Genomic DNA, 17,185 nt, shown 5'->3' on the forward strand with positions numbered 1-17,185 from the left:
AGAAACCTAATTTTCAGCAAGTAGGCAGGCAAGTATTTGCATGTGAACTAAATACTTAAATGCAAAGTATGTTTACAAACTGGTGCACACACATTCCTATATAAGTGCCTATTTAGTTCGGAATTTATCTAGCCGTGTGTGTAAATAATATCCCCAATAGTATGCAAAGTAGGCACGGATTTGCATGCACATTCACTATTGGACCCATAGTATGCAGTTATGTAATCTTTGCTGTCTGCAAGCTGCTGAGACTGAGTACATGGCACAAGAAAGACATTAGGAAACTAATGTTCACCACTCCCATTTATAAATCATTGGGTTTCATGCCTTCTGTGTTTCCATATACACGGCTTGATTCATCATTCAATTACTCCACTCTGTAACCCATGGAGTTACATGGGCATAAAACTGAGTAACCTAGTGGTGATTCAGGCCCAATAAAAGGAAACAGTATTTTCAATTCTGACGATTTGTTTCAGATTAAGAAACACAACAGATAGGATGGATTATATTTGTGCTTTTTTCCACTCTCTTAAACCACACCTGTTAATGGTGTGGCTCCTGAATTATCACTTATAGCGGAATGTGCTTGGTTGCACTAAGACAGAAAATACCAGCATAGCGCATGAATGTGGTCTGACAAGTAAAACACTAGTAGAACTGCTTGAGTAGCAACATGAGAAGTACACCAGAGACACTGTTCTAGCACTTGATAAGAGGCGAGTTAGATTGTATTTAATGTCTAATTTGGGATCATGATACTATGGAGCAGATTCACGGCCCCACTTGCTTTGCACTGCTCAGGTGGGGCAAAGGGAGTAGACTCTCCCCTCCTCTCCCCTTGGAGAGTCCCACAAGGGTGTAGAGCCAGCATAGCTTCTGAACTGCACCACACTCCTGTGTAACTGAGAGCAGAATTTGGCCTTTGGACTGTGCTCACTGAAAAAAACATGGATTGATTATTTTTCTTGCCCACTGGGCCTAGGCCTTCATTGCAGCAACACCCTCTTCCTCCTCTGGCCCTCTCCTCCTGCCGCACCTTCTCTTCTCTTCCCACCCCTCCAGCAGGAACTCTCTAAGTAGAGTAGTATTAAGAGCAGAATGAAGGAAAGTGCCCCACTGCTATCTATAGTGGAGGTGAGCAACATTAATTGTCAATTTGCCTTTTCAATTCAGAACTTTCTTTTGCATTATGCAAAGTGATTACACTTGGTATGAAACTCTTATATAACGATCAGAAGCTTGTAATGTTTTGTAAGCACTCTGGAGAGAAACTACAGCGGTTTTAACTGCACAAGCACTTAGCTCAATCTGAGTCTGCTCAGGCTTCTGAAACATGTAGTTTATGCGGGGGCTTTCTCAGAGATTTACCATATTCATTAACCTACACGCTCCCTTTCTAGTATTACATCATCTCATGAATATAGTCATCCCCTGATCAAACATGTGATCACTCTCCTTACAAACTTCATATTTCATTTACTAGGCAGGATATACTGAGATGTGTTTTTCATTCTCTCTCTTTCAGGGTTCAAGAGGACTGCCTGGACCAATGGGAGAGCCAGGGAATAAGGGATGTGATGGTAGTACAGGTCCTAAAGTAAGAATCTACTGACTTTATTTTAACTCAGCAAAATGTCTCTGCATTTATTTTTTGTTTACCTCATTCAAACAAATATTTGTTGTAATTCTTTTCAGGGATTCCAAGGAATATCTGGTGAAAAGGTACAGTACTGATGCACTTATTTTCTGAAAAACTTTGTGTTGATTTGACGACAAATCAGGTGAGATGGCTGAAAGCATAAATAAGAAATAAAAGTGCATTAAAGGAGGAGGGAGAAGAGAAAAGGTATACCCTCACCTTCATATAGACACATTGTCTTAATTCATCTTCCCGTGTAAGTATCCTTAAGTTTGAAGATCTTTGGGATGAGCCTGATGCTGTTTAAAGGCTCGATCTTGTGATCTTTACCCAGGAGTAGTTTTGTTGACTCCCAAGAGAATAGAATCCGATGCTAAGTGATTCTGGGATTTATCACACTGCAAATTATTTTTGTTTAATTCAGGGCTTAGGGATTCACTTTTGCTTCCTGCAGTAAGATTGTAAAAACTTACTGTGACCCCTGGTGCCTAGGCAGCCCTCACTGGAAATGCCAAAGTCAGGGCAGGCTGCAAAAAGGAGAGCAGATTCTCCCAAAGACTGGTCATTAACACTGAAATAAACTCACCAACCAGTCACAAAGTGAGCTTCTGATCTTCCCCCACTGGTTATCAAGAAGCAAAAAAAAAAGAAATCCCGCAGCCCCTTTATTGCATTCCAGTTCTCTGGCTCCCAGTCAGCACCTAGGTCCAGTCCAGTGAGTTATTTTAAAACTCTGCTCACATATACAGAATGTTCCTCTGACCCCAAAGGGCCAGCCATGTTACTGGGTCAGTATAGGTTTGGATCTTACCCAAAATACCATGCTGCCAGCCAATCTTTTAGTGTGTCAAACTAAAGATTTATTATAAAAAAAAAAAAAAAAAAAAAAAACAAGAAGAGAGTTGTAAAATGGTGAAGCAATCAAATACATACAGAGACTTCAATGTCCATATATCGGGTTCTTAGCAGTATTGGTAAGTTTGCTGCCTTGAAAGTCCCTCTGGAACACATCCACAGCTTGGATGGGTCATTCAGTCCTTTGTTCAGAGCCTCAGTTATAGAAAAGTTACTGCAGAGGCCAGAAGCAGGATTGAAGACAAAATGCAGATGATGATGATGCAGCCAGCTGCCTTTTAAATTTCTTTTGCCACGTGGCTTGTACTACTTTTGTTCCAAACACAAGTTGTCCAGCACAGGCCATGGAAAAACCTTAGTTCTGTCCATAGGCATGCCCCTATATGCCTTGCTCAGTCATAATCTGTCTTCCCTGGTTCCTTTCAATGGGTTCATTGTACAGTCAATGGACGTTGATGGGCCATCAAACAGGCTAGGCAGTGCTGATGCCAATCTGTCTGGGATGTCACCCATAAAAACAGCACAAGTTTGGAAATAGAGATATGCCTTCATATCTATAACTCACAATACAAAGTTGATACAAACATATAAATAAGATTATCATACTTGGCAAATCATAACACATTTGCAGAAACCTCACACGTCATGTCTGGTCAGATTCCTTGCATTTTATAATATTGGTGTCAACTATATCATAGTGTCCCACATAATCCATACAGCATCTCACTTGCATTGAATTATAGAAATATTCATGTTACTGAAAATATAATTTGACGTGACTATTGCCACATGGAGCCAGCACCCTATTAGCAATTATGCAGGGCCATTATGTATTGCTTGTGTTTAAGACACCAGTTTTACAGTCAAGAAAAAACAAGTCATTAAAAACAAAATACATGTCCCTGTTAAGGCTTCCATGTGACATAAAGAAAAAGAAATGTACTGGAATGACATAAAAGTTGGGTATCATTTTGACTTTCAGCTTATATTTATCTTGCTGGTCTTATTATTGGTAAATACTGTTCATGTTGGTCTCTTCCTCCTCATTCATTGTAGTGGTCACTTTCACTTTGGAAGTCTATCTGGACCCTTAAAGTTGACCAATAGCCTGGAGCATCAAAGGAAAATAAATGTGCAGATGCACTATTTTAGGGCCTCATTCTGCTCCTGTTCAAGTCCATGACAGCCAGGGACTGCAGTGAGTGTACTATTGGGGTTTTAATCCCTTTTAGCCTGTTTTGAGGGTTGGACATGGTGTCTATTCTACTGTTGTACTTAGGGCAGATGTAAGAAATGAGATATTAAGCATTAATTTGTATATTTTAAAATCTGGATGGCTTTGGCTTCCATGGTCAGCTACGGGAGTTCACACGGACACCATCTTTGCTGGACTGAGAACACATACTGGTTATTTAGATCACTGGGTCTTATATAATCCCTATCACTTTTGTTACCTCAGGGAGACAACGGGGAAAACGGGATTGATGGAATTAATGGAGAGCAGGTAAATAGTTTTGCTTCTCATTTTCTGTTGACCTCAATGAATGTTTTTTAAAACATGAAAACATTACTACTTTTTCTTTTCATTAAGGGATCACTTGGGTATCCAGGAAAGATGGGAGAAAAGGGTGACCCAGGCTACATGGTAATGATTTTTATTATCTTATTTGGGCAGGGTTTGAATTTTGAGAGCAATCAGATAGGTATCTCATGAGGCTGTCCCAGTGAAAAAAACTTTAACTAAATACTTGGAGAGGGGAATGGTTTGATACATCAGTAAATTTGTGGTATTTCAGCTTATTAGAACTGGCACCAGAACACTAGTCATAATTTGTGTTGCATTAGAAATGGGGCGATCCATCTCTGCATAATCTCTAAGGTATTGTTTTGCTTGAAAATGTCCATTGTAAAGTTGTTCCATACAAAGAGTTTCTACTTCAGAGGTGTTAGAACAAATGTAGAATCTGAAAATATCATTTCTTGACACCAAAAAGCTCCCCTTTAGGGCCATAACTGATCTATATTTAGTGGCAAAAACTCCATTAATGCAGAGTTAAGGTTATTTGGTGGTATGTCGTCCCTTGCAGAGTGTTGAGCTGAGCAAAACTCAAACATCTGAAAAGAGGGAAATGCAGAGTTGAGGTTGCATGGGCAACCTTATTCAGCATTGTGCCCCATTAACACACAGCTTCATTCTGCCAGCCTGATAGTCCACCTCCTTTTACAACCCATTCACTCTCATTTACCTCTGCATTAATGGAGTTTTTTGCTATTTAATTTCCTAGTTTTTTTAATCAGGAAAAATGTCAGTAGTCATTTGAGCAGTTGTACGTACCAGCTCCTGCAATCAGTCGGCAATCCTCATGCCATGATGTACTCCTTGCTCTACAACAAACTCCTGCAACCTCGTGATCCAGGTTTGTTGGCAAGCCTGGCAGTGCACATATATTTCTTTTCCCTCAGTGCTGTGAGTTTCTAACCTCTGCACTGTCTGTCTTTGAAAACCCCAGGGTATTCTGCCCTAAGATCAGGAAGCAGCCACTGGCACCCCCACTGGCAAGTGAAATACAGATTTTTTTTTTTTTTCCCCTCAAGCAACAATCCAAGCTTTGGCTACCACCCATCCTCATTACCAAACCCATCTGCAAATGCACCTCTTCCTCTCTCCCTCCCACCTCACCTACACACAGTCCTCTGCTTCCATCTTCTCCCCATCCAATATAACACAAATTTTGGTTAGACCGACTGCTGATTATCCTGTTGTGTTCATAGTAAGCCTTCCCATAAAATAAAGTCATGTATTATAACAGAGAACTTGTAGCAAGCAACATGAGTTATTTAATTCTTTATTGCACAGCTGTACAAAGGTTCAGACTAGAAATATCAGTGACGGGGTGTTCACCAGGGCAATGGCATTGGCACATTCCCTCAAACTACTCAGGCATCCATAAAATGGCTGCATAGAAACCCTCTCACAGTTTTTTCGTTATTGGCTGTAATCCTGCCATACGGCATGTCTGCGGAAGCAAAGAAGTGAATGTGTTCTTAAATACCATTCACAATTTGGGTTCCCCAAAGACTTAATGGGAGCCATGCACTACCTTGGGTAAAAAATGACCAATGGAGACCATTTTGACCTGCATCACTGCAATAGTTTGATCTCTAGCTCTGCATAAAAACAACCCACCTAGAAACTTTGGAAAAATGGCTCTTTTCCTCAGGGCATATACCTCCAGAACCCCAGGCTCAAATGGCCCCAAATGTGGGTCACTCCCACAAGCTCTAGCAAATTGCAAGAATATCCATGCGAACATTCAGACTTCAGAGCACTTAGAAGCCTCAGCTTTAAACAAGGGTAGTGGGATGATGGCAGGAAAGGGGTCCCCTGCACATCCCTCTGCAGCGTAGGAGGCTCTGAAAGGTGTGAAGTGGCCCAGTCCTGTCAGTGTGAAGCTCTCGGCTAAACGAGAACACCCCATGGAGGTGAGTGCCACCTGAAACAGCTGTGTGTGTCAATGGCTCCATTCACCTTAGTGGGTGTTCCTATCCCCCTCCTGAGTGCTTTCCAGCCTGTGATATGCATGAAGTAGACTTGTTCTCAGCTCCCCAGTCAAAAGGGCAGGACTTCCCCAGATACTGGTTCATGTGGGGTGCAGGAAAGAGGACTCATTCACTTCTAAAAGGGCAACCCCCCCCCAAAAAAACCTGGCTTACATGATGCTGGGGGGAGGGAAGATCCAACCCTCATAGATTAGTACAGGGCCCTCAGATCCTGGCACACATAAGGGGGCAGCAAGAGGGGCTCAGGCATCCAGAGGGGCTTGGCATCTAAAACCCAGATCATAAGAGTGGGGCTTAGATCTCCCCTAGAGGGGTAAGAGCCCTCTAGCCCTGGGCATACAGATAGGGGGAGAATGTGGGGCTGACAAGTGCCGCTGCTCCTCTTGTCCCCTAGATCCTGCCACGCACCCTCACATCCCCCTTCCTAGTGCCTGATCCCTTCACTCCCCCAAGCCTCCCTCAGCTGAGACCCCAGCCTCTCTCCCCTGCATTCCAGTTTATCCTCCTCCCCATAACACCCCTTCCTTGCTGCAGCCCCAAACTCCTCACCCACTAATCTCCCACTGTTCTGCCCCCTGATTTCCCCCTCACTGCCCAGGAAGCCTTCACGTGTCTGATTTTTCTCCCAAAGACTTTGGGCAGGGGAGTGTGGGGGGATGGTGTGCAGTGGCAGAGCTGGGGCTCAAGGGGTTGGGTGCATTGGGTGAGCTGTGGAGTACACAGGAGTTGGGTGCCCTGGTAAAGCTGGGGCTCCAGGAGAGTTGGGGTGCTCTGCCATAGCTGGGGCCTGCCATGCCTTCCTCACCTGAGTCACCAACGTCCCCCGCCTGCCCTACCATCCACCCCTCATTGCAGCCCCAAACCCCTATTCTTCCTCTTCTCCACTCCTAATACACCTCCACACCCAGGACCAGATGACTGGAGGGTAGCTAATGCAAGGCCGATTTTATTTATTTATTTTTAAGAAAGGCTCCAGAGGCACTGCTGGCAATTACAGGCCAGCAAGCCTAACTTTAGTACCAGGCAACTTGGTTGAAACTATAGTAAAGAACAGAATTTTCAGACACCTAGATGGACATGATTTGTTGTACAACGTGGCTTTTGTAAAAGGAAATAAAAAATACTTTTCAAACCAGGCAAAGCCTGTCACAGGGCTGAGAAATAGAACCCTCAGCTGCAACTGGCTCAGCTGCCTACACAACTGAGCTGCACCTGCTACTACAGAGTGTACACTGATTGATGTGGCCAGGTTTCCATTTCTCACTATGCAGGATTTGGGCTAATGGAGCTATGTAAACTTATAAACCAATGGCTGTGCCCCCAGTTCAATCCCTTCTTACATGGGGTTCTCTACAAGCAGGTTCCTCTGGAATTGAATGTTAGTCTGCTGAAAGCAATGTCAAGATTTGATCAGTTCAATATAGTTTCACCTCAGGCTGGTTCTGAGAGTTCACTATGATTAACTGAAGCGGGTACTCACTGTTTTTAGGGAAACTGATAATGTGCAGAGCATACAGTTATTCATTGTAACCACCTTGCAGAGTGCTGATTTTTACAGCCTTCTAAATGCAGTTTTATTTATTTATTTATTGATGGAGCACCTCAGTGTGTGTGTGACATTGTGCTAAACACAAGCTTGATAAATCTTCCACTGGCTGGAGTGTGTCTCTCACTTAGATTTATTAACTGAAAAGCAAAAGCATTTAGTGGTATAAAATGTTTGGGAGGCTTGTGTAACTCAGTGAAAATAATTATAAAAGCAAAACTGGGATTACAAAAAAAACAGATTCCTACTGTGCTTGTTGAGGAACAGATTCTGTTACTCTTAAATTAATTACTTTACTCTGCAAGTGACTCCAATGGGACTAATTGGATTAAGGTACATCTGATGGTAAATAAAGATGGCAGTATCTGGCCATGACATGTACTTACTCTGAAGTCACTTGCTAAATTATTAGAGTTACTACCAAGGGATCTCACAATACTGGGTGTTTGGGCAACAAAATGGCAGATGAAATTCAAGACTGATATGCACAAAGTAATGCACATTGTAAAAAAATAATTGCAACTACACATATACAATGATGGGTTCCAAATTAACTGTTACCACTCAAGAAAGAGATCTTGGAATCACCCTGAGTAGTTCTCTGAAAACTTCAGCTCATTGTGCAGCAGTGGTCAAAAAGGCTATCAGGAAAGGTTTTTAAAAAAAAAAAAAAGTCTGAAAAGATCATAATGCCATTATATAAGCCTGTGGTGCACCCTCCTCCCTTGAATCCTATGTCCAGTTCTGCTCACCAGTTTTCAAAAAGGATAGAGTGGAGCTGGAAAAGATTCAGAGAAGGGCAACAAAGACGATTAAGGGAATGGAATGGCCTTCATATGAGGAGAGACCAAAGGGTACGTTTTCACTACCCGCCAGATCGGCGGGTAGTGATCAATCTATTGGGGATCAATTTTATCGCATCTAGTGTTGACACGATAAATATATCCCCGATTGCTCTGCCGTCGACTCCAGAATTCCACCGCGGTGAGAGGCGGAAGCGGAGTCGACGGGGGAGCGGCGGCAGTCGATCCTGCACCGTGAGAATGCGAAGTAAGCCGAACTAAGATGCATCGACTTCAGCTACGCTATTCTCGTAGCTGAAGTTGTGTATCTTCGGCTGATTTCTCCCCCCCACCCCCGCCCCCTCAGTGCAGACCAGGCTGAAGAGACTAGGGCTGCTCAGTTTAGAAAACAAACAACTAAGAGGGATGTAATAGAGGTCTATAACAGCATGAATTGTGTGGGAAAAGTGAATAGAAAAGTGTTATTTACTCTTTCATACAATACAAAAATCAGGAGTCATAAAATGAAATTAAAAGGCAGAAGGCTTAATATAAACAAGAGGCAATACTTTTTCACACGATGCACAATTAACCTGTGAAACTCATTGCTGTGTGAAGTTGTGATGGCCAAAAGTATAACTGGGTTCAAAAAAGAACTGGATCAGTTCATGGAGGATAGGTCAATCAATGGCTATTAGCCAAGATAGTCAGGGTGCAACCCCCTGCTCAGGGTAACCCTAAACCTCTGACTAGTGAGAGACAGGGTGGATCACTCCAACTACCGTGTTCTGTACACTCCCCCTGAATCACTGGTACTAGCCACTGTCAGAGACGGGATACAAGGCTAGATGGACCATTGGTCTGACCCAATAGGATAGTTCTTATGTTCTTAAATAAACGTCATTAGCATGTGGTAACATTTTCTTTTCATTTTGAATAACAAAACATAAAATTGAAATGTATTTTCTCATGCAAACATTTAATGCTGGGGAATCTGGCAGCTGAAGATCATCCATTTTTAGAACTTATTTACTGACCATGGTTAATTACAACTGTAGTAATTGCTTTAAGTTTAATAAATTGCAGTTTGAATTTTCTTTTGGCATAAAGGAAAAAAAGCTGAGAACTTGTTGCTGTTTTGTTTACGTGTGAGCCTGAACCAACATTAAGAGCCAAGCTTGTCCAAAGTTGGAGGTGTTCCAAATCAACTCCACAGTCTGGAACTGTATTTTGTGAAGTCCGGTGACTTGATGATAGATTAAACAAAATCCTGGATGCAAACAACCCTGAACCTGGGGAGTTTCAAAATCTGTATTAAAATGTTGGGACTTGTTCCTGTCTCTTGTTTTGTTAACATCAGCAGGAAAATGATTGTTCAGATTCTCACTCAGCCATTTTATGATTTCAGGGCAGTCCAGGGCCAAGAGGACTCCCTGGTGAGCGTGGTGAGAGGGGCTTACGAGGAGATCAAGTAAGTTTTCCTAGGTGCAAATCTATTCTATATTACACATGTATGACTCTGTGGGGTTCACCCAGAGCAGTAAGGGAGGGAGGGGTTGTCACCCTGGGTGCTTCTGTGCTGTGCAGCTTTGGCTCAAAGCCCTGGCACCAGCAGCCTGCTCACAGCACAATGGCCTCACCCTGGCTGCCACCAGCCTGGTTACTCCTTGCAGTGTGATGCCAACAGCCCTTCCAGTCCTGAGTCTCCCCAAAACCATCTCCCCTGCAGTGTCCAGATCTTTTCACTGGATCCTCACACAACTATCAGGTTTGCTGCCTCCAAAGAGCAGAACACATACCAGCCTGGTAGTTTGGCTGAGGGATTTTAACCTTCAGTTTAATACAGAGCGCTGAGATGGTTTTGTAATAAGACAAGAATAAGTTGATTAACAAAGAACAGAGCTTTAAGTGATAATAAGTAAGACTAGAAGAGACAAGTTTAGTGACAAGTCAAACAAAACAAAACCTGCTTTCTAATGACTACAACTTAATTTCAGCAAGTTGCAATCATTGTCTAAGCAGGTTTCTCCCCTGTAGTCAGTTTCCAGCTACTCTTTCCTCCTGGGCGAAGAGGTTCCACTTTTCATGCTGCTACCCCTTGTCCCCTAGGTGATGGATATCCCAAAGTCTTTAGCAGTTGCTTATATCCTCAAAGTTTATCTTTGTTTTCAAAGTCAGGAAGCCCAAATGATCTTCCTGTGATCCTTCATGCAAATGATTAGCCCGTTGTTCTTGGTCACACCTGTCTTGATTTGCAACTGAGCCCAAGAGGAATTGGTCATTCTTCTTTGTCTGGAAAAAACCTGTTTTGCCTTGTTCGTCTGTTGACCAATTCTAAAATATAATATCAAAGAGTATCCATAATTTCACATACAGCGTTATTACTTACTTTTCACAGTGGTATTAATCACCAGCATGGTGTTTTCAAATGATATGTTACAAGACACTTTTTAGACAAATATTGTGTCTGAGGTGTAGAGAGCTGGCCAGGCCAACTGACTCCTAGTCCTATGCCACAGGGCCCCTTGGCATTGGGATGCTCTTAGGATCACAACATTAAGGATGTGAATCTAATCTCAAAACCTCACTTATGGTGCACAAGAAAGTGAATAAACTTGCAGGGAGTAAAAGCATCTGTTCAGATCTGCATGGGAATATGATATCCTTTCAAAGGTATGTTAGGACAGACGTGCGTGACTATTGTACTGTAATCCCAACGATGAGGATAATAGATCAGATAAACCTAGCAGATCTTAGTCTTTCACAATAATTATTTTCACATTACTTATCTGAGACGAGTACATCTGGGACATTTCATGAGCCCAAGATATCCCATATGCTATACTTTCTGGAACAAAAAATGCACATGACCCTCCTTAAATGCCTAATCTCAACACCATGAATTTGTCTACATGTGGCTATGCAGATCTGTCAGTTGCCTGAGAGACCTACAAGAAGAATCCAGTACTATGGGACATCCTGTGGATTTATGATACTCTCTTTGTGGGGATTTTGTATCCATTCACTAGTGAATGAATTATGCTTATTCCTACACCAGTATGTAATGGTATTGCCCTAGGCAAAGATACCATGATGATAAGCAGTGTGTAAAGGCTGGTAGGCTATTAATCTTTGTCAGACATGACATGGGGCTAAATCCTGCAGACTTTTCCATTCTTCTTTCAGGGCCCAGTGTTGAAAGGTGCTGAGCATCCACTGTGAGATATGAAGTGCCGTCAATTCCCATTGAGAGTAAATGGGAGTGGGGAGCACTTACCTCTATTCCTCCTGCGTGCTGGTACTTTTTTGAATCAGGACCATTGTAGGATTTAGCCCTTGGATGGTGATCTTGTACTGTTGAATGATTACTTATAAAACAGAAGAAAAAAGTACAGCTCAGGATGAGGTTTGTTTTTTAAATAATATTCAGACAGAATATTCCTCTGTTTCAGAACATGATATTTAGGAGAACATTGATGAATGGAAATTACATAATGTGTGAAAAGGGACTGCAATGTTTTCTTATGTTTATGGTAGCGTGCCTCTCAGGGAATTGAAAGAGCTCTCTCTCCACTCCTTGAGTGGCATACCCTGAGAGTGTGGCCTGTCATAGTTGACAGGCCAGCTTGTGAGAGTCTGACTTCACTGAAAGGTGTGTCATATGTCATGAAATGCTGCAGCCCTAGCTGCTAATCCTTGTAGTACTTATTGGTCAGGTATAGCATTGCTGGGCTAGGTGTAAATGAGGAATGCAACCATCACAAATAGAATATGAGAAATGGAGGGAAAATATTACAAATACCTTATATTTCCTGTTCATTCATATCTTAAATTAGCTCCCTGGATTCTGTGGATTCAGCTGAAGATAATGTATTTCTCATATAATTCCTATCAGTTGTTTGTCGTTGTTATAATTATTCCTATTAGTTTATAGTAGTAACCACAATTTGCTAAGGACTTCTCAGACATTCTAATAGGGGTGGTCCCTGCTCCAAGGAGCTCACAGTCAAAGGCTAGAGGCAGACTGGCAGGCAGAAATTAGGGGAATGGGAAAGGAAACAACGAATAGGGATTTCTTTAAATTCAAGTCAGTTAGATGCACTGTAAACAGCTTGGCAAAAGTAGGACTTCAAGGGGGAAAGAGGAACAAAGTAGAAGGCTTGCCACTGGTCTCATGGAGGTTGCATAGGGGCTTCCTGGAAAAAGGCACTGGGGTGGTTGTGTGAGAAGCTGACAGATGAGCAAACAAGGTTGAGGACATTAGTGGGATGGGGTGAGGGCAGGACACATTGATAAGCCTGAATAAATATGGAGACACAGAATTCTAGGATGCCAAAATGGATGGGGAGCCAGTGAGGGGTGTGACATCATCAAATCAGTAGGGAATGAAGATGCATTCTGTCTGGTGTGACGAGGGCCTGACCAAGCAAGATGGCTGGGGAAATCACTATAAAAGGACAGATGATGTAGTTGGTGAGGAGGAGAAAACACCAGGAGAAGGTGGCAGGGCTGCACTGTACTTCCAGTGTGTTCAAAGAGTGCAGTGTCACCTGTGACATTTCTAATACTTGGGATTTTTCATGTTTTTTTAAGGGTGCCTTTGTGGTTAAAGTTTGCCCCACCGCCAAGACTTAGTGCCATATACTCCCTTCGATCTCCAGTGCCCACACAGGACTTCCACTGATTCAAGAGGGAATTCTGTCTAGTCCTGAGAGTAGAATAATGACTCTTAATGTCCCTTTTGTCTACCCAGCGTATCCTAGATTCTGTGAAGTGTCACAACACTGTGATTTCATAAAAACAAAAACTACAAATATTTTATCAATATTGTGTAAAGTCTGATATGTCTAACAAAGATTAATAACCTAACAAACGGTTAACTCCAGCCGCGTTTTCCCATTCTTTTTTCAGGGCCCCATGCCGCAAGGTGCTGAGCATCTACTGTGAGATATTAAGCGCCATCAGCTCCCATGGGAAATAAATGTACTTAACTTTGTGTCTTTGTTTAGGGTAACCCTGGATTGGACAATGACATAAAAGGGTCGAAAGGTTCAAAAGGAGAACAGGGAAGACAGGTAACTATTTAGAAATATGTGACTTTGCTTACTGAACATTGTTTCAAATACTAACCTACAATCCTTTAAAATATAGCTCTATAGAACAAATTAAAATTAATCCATTGATAACCAAGGCTGTTAAAAATAGTATGACAATTCTATCATTCCTAATTTTATACCACACAATACATCAGAAATCAACAAGATGACATTCAATAAAGACAAGTGCAAAGTACCACACTTAGGAAGGAGAAGTCAAACGCACCACTATAAAATAGGGAATAACTAGCTAGGTAGTAATACTGCTGAAAAGGTTCTGGGGTTATAGTGGATCACAAATTGAACATGAATCAATAACGTGATGCAGCTGCAAAAAAGGCTAATATTCTGGGATGTATTTACAGGAGAGTTGTATGGAAGACACCGGAGGTAATTGTTCCTTTCTACTCAGCCTTGGCGAGGCCTCAACTCAAGTACTCTGTTCCTTTCTAGGTAGAAAGATATGGATGAATTGGAGGGAGTCCAGATGAGGGCAACAAAAATGATGAAAGGTTCCGAAAACCTGACCAAGGAAAGGTTAAACAACCTGGGCATATTTAGTCTTGAGAAAAGAAGACTGAGGGAGGGACCTGATAAGTCTTCAAATATGTTAAGGGCTGTTGTAAACAGGATGACCATCAGTTGTTCTCCAGGTCCACTGAAGATAGGACACGAAATAATGGGCTTAATCTGTAGCAAGGGAGGTTTAGGTCAGATAGCAGGAAAAACTTTGCAACTGTAAAGGCAGCTAAGCTCTGGCATAGGCTTCCAAGGGAGGTTGTGGAATCTGCATCACTGGAGGTAACCTGTCATGGATGGTCTAGGTTTACTTTGTCCTGCCTCAGCACAGGGGGCTGGATTTGATGATCTCCTGAAGTCCCTTCCAATCCTACATTTCTATGGTTCTCTGATTCTAGCCTTATGGGTGATTTGCGATCCATGAATCTGCACTCTGCAGTCCAGCTTTGGAAGTGGTCTTACATTTTTTTTAAAGAGATGAAAAATAACCAAGGCGTGGATATATGATGAATAATCATACCTACTGTCATCTGTGGCATACCTATTATTATTTATTATTATTTAAAAAATTATTGTAGTAAATGAATGAACTTCCACAGAAAATCTTCAAAAGTGTGAGTGGGGGAAAGTACTTACAGCTATTTATGGGCACAATATTACACAGTGCCCAGCACCCCCCAGAAGGTGACAAGCCCCCCTGAACTTCCATTGATCTCACTGTAGAGCAGTTATAGAGCACCAGTACAAGACTTGGATTATCTGCACAGGATGCATGAGATCAATGTTGACACACAAAACAAAATGGTAACTGTAATGACAAACATGCAGCACCTTCCAGACGAATATAATTTGAGGGCAACATCAGTGATTATTTTGATGTTACTGCTTTATGAAATGTACCATAACACAATGGCATTTCTTTGACATTATTTGACAATGTTCCATAGATGAAGTCGTGCAATTAAAAACTGTTTCTGTTCTTAATTCTGACAGATAGGTTACAGAGGTTGTGTGCTCAAGTGTTATGAAAAAAAAATTTTCCCGTTGCTTTGCATGTCCACTGTTTATTAAGCCATCTAGTCATGATATGGACAAATATAAAACGTTTGGAATTTGAGTGACAATTGAGATAACAAGAAATTAAATTTCTCATTTCCAGGGTGAAAGAGGACCAATGGGCCCACCAGGGTCACCAGGCTCTCGGAGAACCACAGTAAGAACCCATATAGATAAGGAGACTAAATATGCAAAGGAAATGCTTGAAATTAATCCAAGGTAGAAAGAATGATCTGAGTCCATACATTTAACCTTGATCGATTGCTCCTTTAGCCTCCATTCACTGCAGGAAGATGAGATAAATAAATCTGATAGATTGCCCTGAAAAAATTAACACTAGCAAGAGCCTCTAATTCCAGGCAAACACTTTCCTCCGGAATAGGACTATCCAACACAACTGACTGACTATCAGAGACAAAATAGCTTCCTCATTTCTTTCAAATTTGGAACCTACTGCAATACTGCCCAGTTTCTGTCCCGCAATGCCTGCTGATGACTTCACTTCTCTGCTTCTTTTTTCTCCTTCCAAAGAAAGAGAAATTCTGCAAAGATAAGGATTTGCATTAACATACTCTTTCTTCTGGTGTGGCAGTGTAGCGGGGCCACCAGGCTCCTGCCTCTGTCCCAGCCTAGAAACTACTCAGAGATCCTTGTGCTGGTTCAACACCTTGTGCAGTTTATTTACAAATGGATTCCCACCACCTTCATAATACATACAGCTCTTGTAACAAGCAGGGGAGTGCAATCTCTCTCTGCTTGCTTCCCCCTTTCCACTTCCTTTCTGTACCTATTTGTGGGCTCTGCCTAAGGGCTTAATTAGCCTTTCTGCCCTTCCTCACCCACAAATTAGGCACAGCTCTGCTTAATCAGCTCCATTCTGCCTTGCTTGATTGGAGCTGCTGTGAACAGAGTGCTAACTCGGCCTTTCTTGCCTAGCACTCTGTCATAGGCAGTTACCAATAAGAACAGACTAAAGAGGTGGGAACCTTTCTCTCTGCTTGGTGGGAAATGTCTTTAAGCTCTACTGCCAAAACCAATGTTATAAACACATCTGTTTTGCCAGGGCGGACAGGGCATGAATGTTTTAGTCCTTCTCTTGGCACAGCAGGACTGAAGCGTGTGAGCAGTAAGCAAAAGTGATAGCAAAATAATATCCTGACACATCCATAATAACTTTCGCATTTGCTTTGCTCTCAATCACTGTTCTAGCATGTACAGTAACTTGAGCACGTAGTAAAGCATTGTGTGAACGTCAGATTATCTGGGGGAAAAATTGACATAGTTGCCACAGCTTCTCTAGTGTTTGTCATTTAATTGAGAGATATAACTGAGGTCTAATAGATGTCTAACAAACAACTATCTTGTCTTGTGTCAGGGAACAAAAGGTCGAAGAGGAATACCAGGTCCACAGGTAGGTTTCCTTAATTTTCCATATCTACAGTAGGAGTAACGTGGGAGCTTTCCTGCCTTCTAAAATATTTGCACAGAGAGTCCAATATTTATTTTAAATTTGTTATAGCATATAGGATAACGGATAAATCCTGCTTGCCTTACTCAAGCAATTAATCAGTGAGTTCAGTGATACTACTTACGGGTCCTAGTTCAGCAATGCGTATGCTGCACAAGTCCCATTGAAGAACTAGTCCCATTCATGAGAACCCATGCTGAAAGCCCATGCTGTTGTCTGTGTAATCCATAAAGTCGTGTGTGTATTTAAAAAAAAAAAAGGCCAAAAATGGCTGAGAACTTCAAGATTGAATGATAACAGACTGTCAATCCCAGTGATGATTGAACCTGGTGCTAGTATAAACAAAAGGAGCTTTCAGCCATACCTGTACTTGTTTTCATCTCTTCACACTGAGTGTACAGACATTCTAGGCTTCAGAGTGACACACAAGAGTGACAATTGTGGAATGTCATTGTACTGAGTAAGCCTGTGCTGAGATACTTTGCTGAATAGACTTGGACTATTGAATCTAGGCTTGCAAGTATGAGGTGAGCAGGATCAGGCCCTCAAACTACAACGAGCACCATAAAAATCCAAATTGTACAAAATATGGCACTGTAGAGCATTAATAGTGAAATAATTTGGATGTATAATATTTTATTTGAAGGACACTATCAAATC

At 41.9% G+C, this 17,185-nt stretch overlaps 2 protein-coding genes across 8 annotated transcripts in view; both read left to right on the plus strand.

Moving 5' to 3' along the window:
• The window catches only part of LOC101953593 (collagen alpha-6(VI) chain-like), a 268,888-nt gene that overhangs the window by 188,873 nt on the left and 62,830 nt on the right, over window positions 1–17,185 (plus strand). The window lies entirely within an intron of this gene.
• Window positions 1–17,185, plus strand: part of LOC101953884 (collagen alpha-6(VI) chain) — a 298,199-nt gene that overhangs the window by 36,901 nt on the left and 244,113 nt on the right. The window contains exons 14-21 of the mRNA XM_065583600.1: window positions 1,529–1,600; window positions 1,699–1,725; window positions 3,957–4,001; window positions 4,089–4,142; window positions 9,795–9,857; window positions 13,396–13,461; window positions 15,161–15,214; window positions 16,433–16,468. Coding sequence (XP_065439672.1) covers window positions 1,529–1,600; window positions 1,699–1,725; window positions 3,957–4,001; window positions 4,089–4,142; window positions 9,795–9,857; window positions 13,396–13,461; window positions 15,161–15,214; window positions 16,433–16,468 — 417 coding nt within the window. The remainder of the gene's footprint in view (window positions 1–1,528; window positions 1,601–1,698; window positions 1,726–3,956; window positions 4,002–4,088; window positions 4,143–9,794; window positions 9,858–13,395; window positions 13,462–15,160; window positions 15,215–16,432; window positions 16,469–17,185) is intronic.

The sequence above is a fragment of the Chrysemys picta genome, chromosome 2 (genome assembly GCF_011386835.1).
Source record: "Chrysemys picta bellii isolate R12L10 chromosome 2, ASM1138683v2, whole genome shotgun sequence".
Classification (NCBI taxonomy): domain Eukaryota; kingdom Metazoa; phylum Chordata; order Testudines; family Emydidae; genus Chrysemys; species Chrysemys picta.